At 34.3% G+C, this 1,538-nt stretch overlaps 1 protein-coding gene across 1 annotated transcript in view; it reads right to left on the reverse strand.

Annotated features, from left to right (window-relative positions):
• LOC106514885 (oxysterol-binding protein-related protein 1) overlaps positions 1-1,538 on the reverse strand; it is a gene marked incomplete in the record, with an annotated part of 104,287 nt that continues 102,749 nt past the window's right edge. Inside the window, 1 exon segment of the mRNA XM_014004417.1 lies at positions 1-699. Coding sequence (XP_013859871.1) covers positions 597-699 — 103 coding nt within the window.

The raw sequence follows: 1,538 nt of genomic DNA on the forward strand, positions 1-1,538 counted from the left end.
TACATTGAAATCTTTTATTTAGACACAATAAAATACTTTCAATGTTTTATATGGATGCAAATTCACTTAAAATAGAATGTTTTTATAACTTCATAAATTCGAACCATTTTTATGTTCTTTGTACAATATTCACAATTTAGAGTTTCAGTAAAAACCTGATCTAATTTGATCTTTTTACAAAGTTCTTTAATGTSGTTGAGCTGGTGCAGAGCACAGCTGAGATGAATTGATTTATAAAGCTTATCAAGGCCAGCAGGAAGTTCAGATTAGCTGTTTATAAGACAAAACTCACAAAACAAACATTTACATCAGCCTGCTAACAGACTGCTGTTTAACTGAAGCCCATGATCACACACACACACACACACACACATAGTTCTATACATTCAAAACAAGATTACACAGTAAAAAATAAAGGCAGCTGCTCCTGACTGAAGGTGAAACTGGAAGAATCAGCAGCTGATTAATGATGTTTGTTCTGATCCAGAATGGGCCCAGACTGCGCAGGTTCACGTTTCTTGTAGTGCTTCAACCACTGCAGCTTCTTTTCCATTAAATAAATAAAAACAAGATACTGATAGTCTTTGTTGTGTGGATTAATAAATATCTGGCAGCTGGCTGTATGTTCGGTCCCAATACCCTCCAGAGAAAAGCCAGTCCTGAGAGCGGGTGTAAGGGTTCTGTCCCTGCTGAAACCACCTGAAACAGAGGGATGACTCAGCACTCTGCTGCATGAAGTCAACAAGCATCAGCTGATCTTTATGAGGCACCAAGTGTAAAATAAAATGTTAGTTTATTTCAAACATGTATAGAGAACAAAACAAAAAAATGATAAAAAGTTATAACAAAATCAACATATTTGAAAAGGAATGGGAAGAAGTAAAATAAACATATTTAATCCCACCCTTCTCCAAAGCTTATTAAAAAATAATAAATTATTTTTTTCCCTATTCTAAGTCACAATTTCATAAAGACTAAAACAACAATATGTTTACCTACTAAACTATACAAAATCAGAATACATGTTAAAAATTTTCACTACCATTTTTTTCATTGTTTACCTCACCGTTCTTATATTAAGCTAATTTTTAGTAAATGTTACATTTAAATGTTAAATTCAAAATCTAAATTTTTAAATCTAAATGTAAAAATTAAACCCTAAATGTTGAAGTTCACATTTAGTTATTTTAGAATGGAACACAGCATTTGCTGTTGGTGCTCGGCTCATGTTATGATGTCATCATCATGAGACAACAGCAACCACTAGCGCTCCAATGCAGCTAAAGCTTAAACTTAAACCATAACTTTCAGTTATGGCTGGTGTCTGAGCTGTACTTCAAGTTACTGGACCACATCATACTGTTTTTATGAACACATTTTGAATTTAGATTTTAAATATCTTCAGCAGCGGCTAGCGGTATCTAGCGGTGTCTAGCAGCGGCTATTGCTGATGTTTGTCATAGGATGATGACATCATCCTGGTTATCTGACACTAACTTCTGCAGCTTGAAGTGCAGCTCTGACACATACTGTAACTG

The sequence above is a fragment of the Austrofundulus limnaeus genome, unplaced genomic scaffold (assembly GCF_001266775.1).
Source record: "Austrofundulus limnaeus strain Quisiro unplaced genomic scaffold, Austrofundulus_limnaeus-1.0 Scaffold23, whole genome shotgun sequence".
NCBI classification, from domain to species: Eukaryota; Metazoa; Chordata; class Actinopteri; order Cyprinodontiformes; family Rivulidae; genus Austrofundulus; species Austrofundulus limnaeus.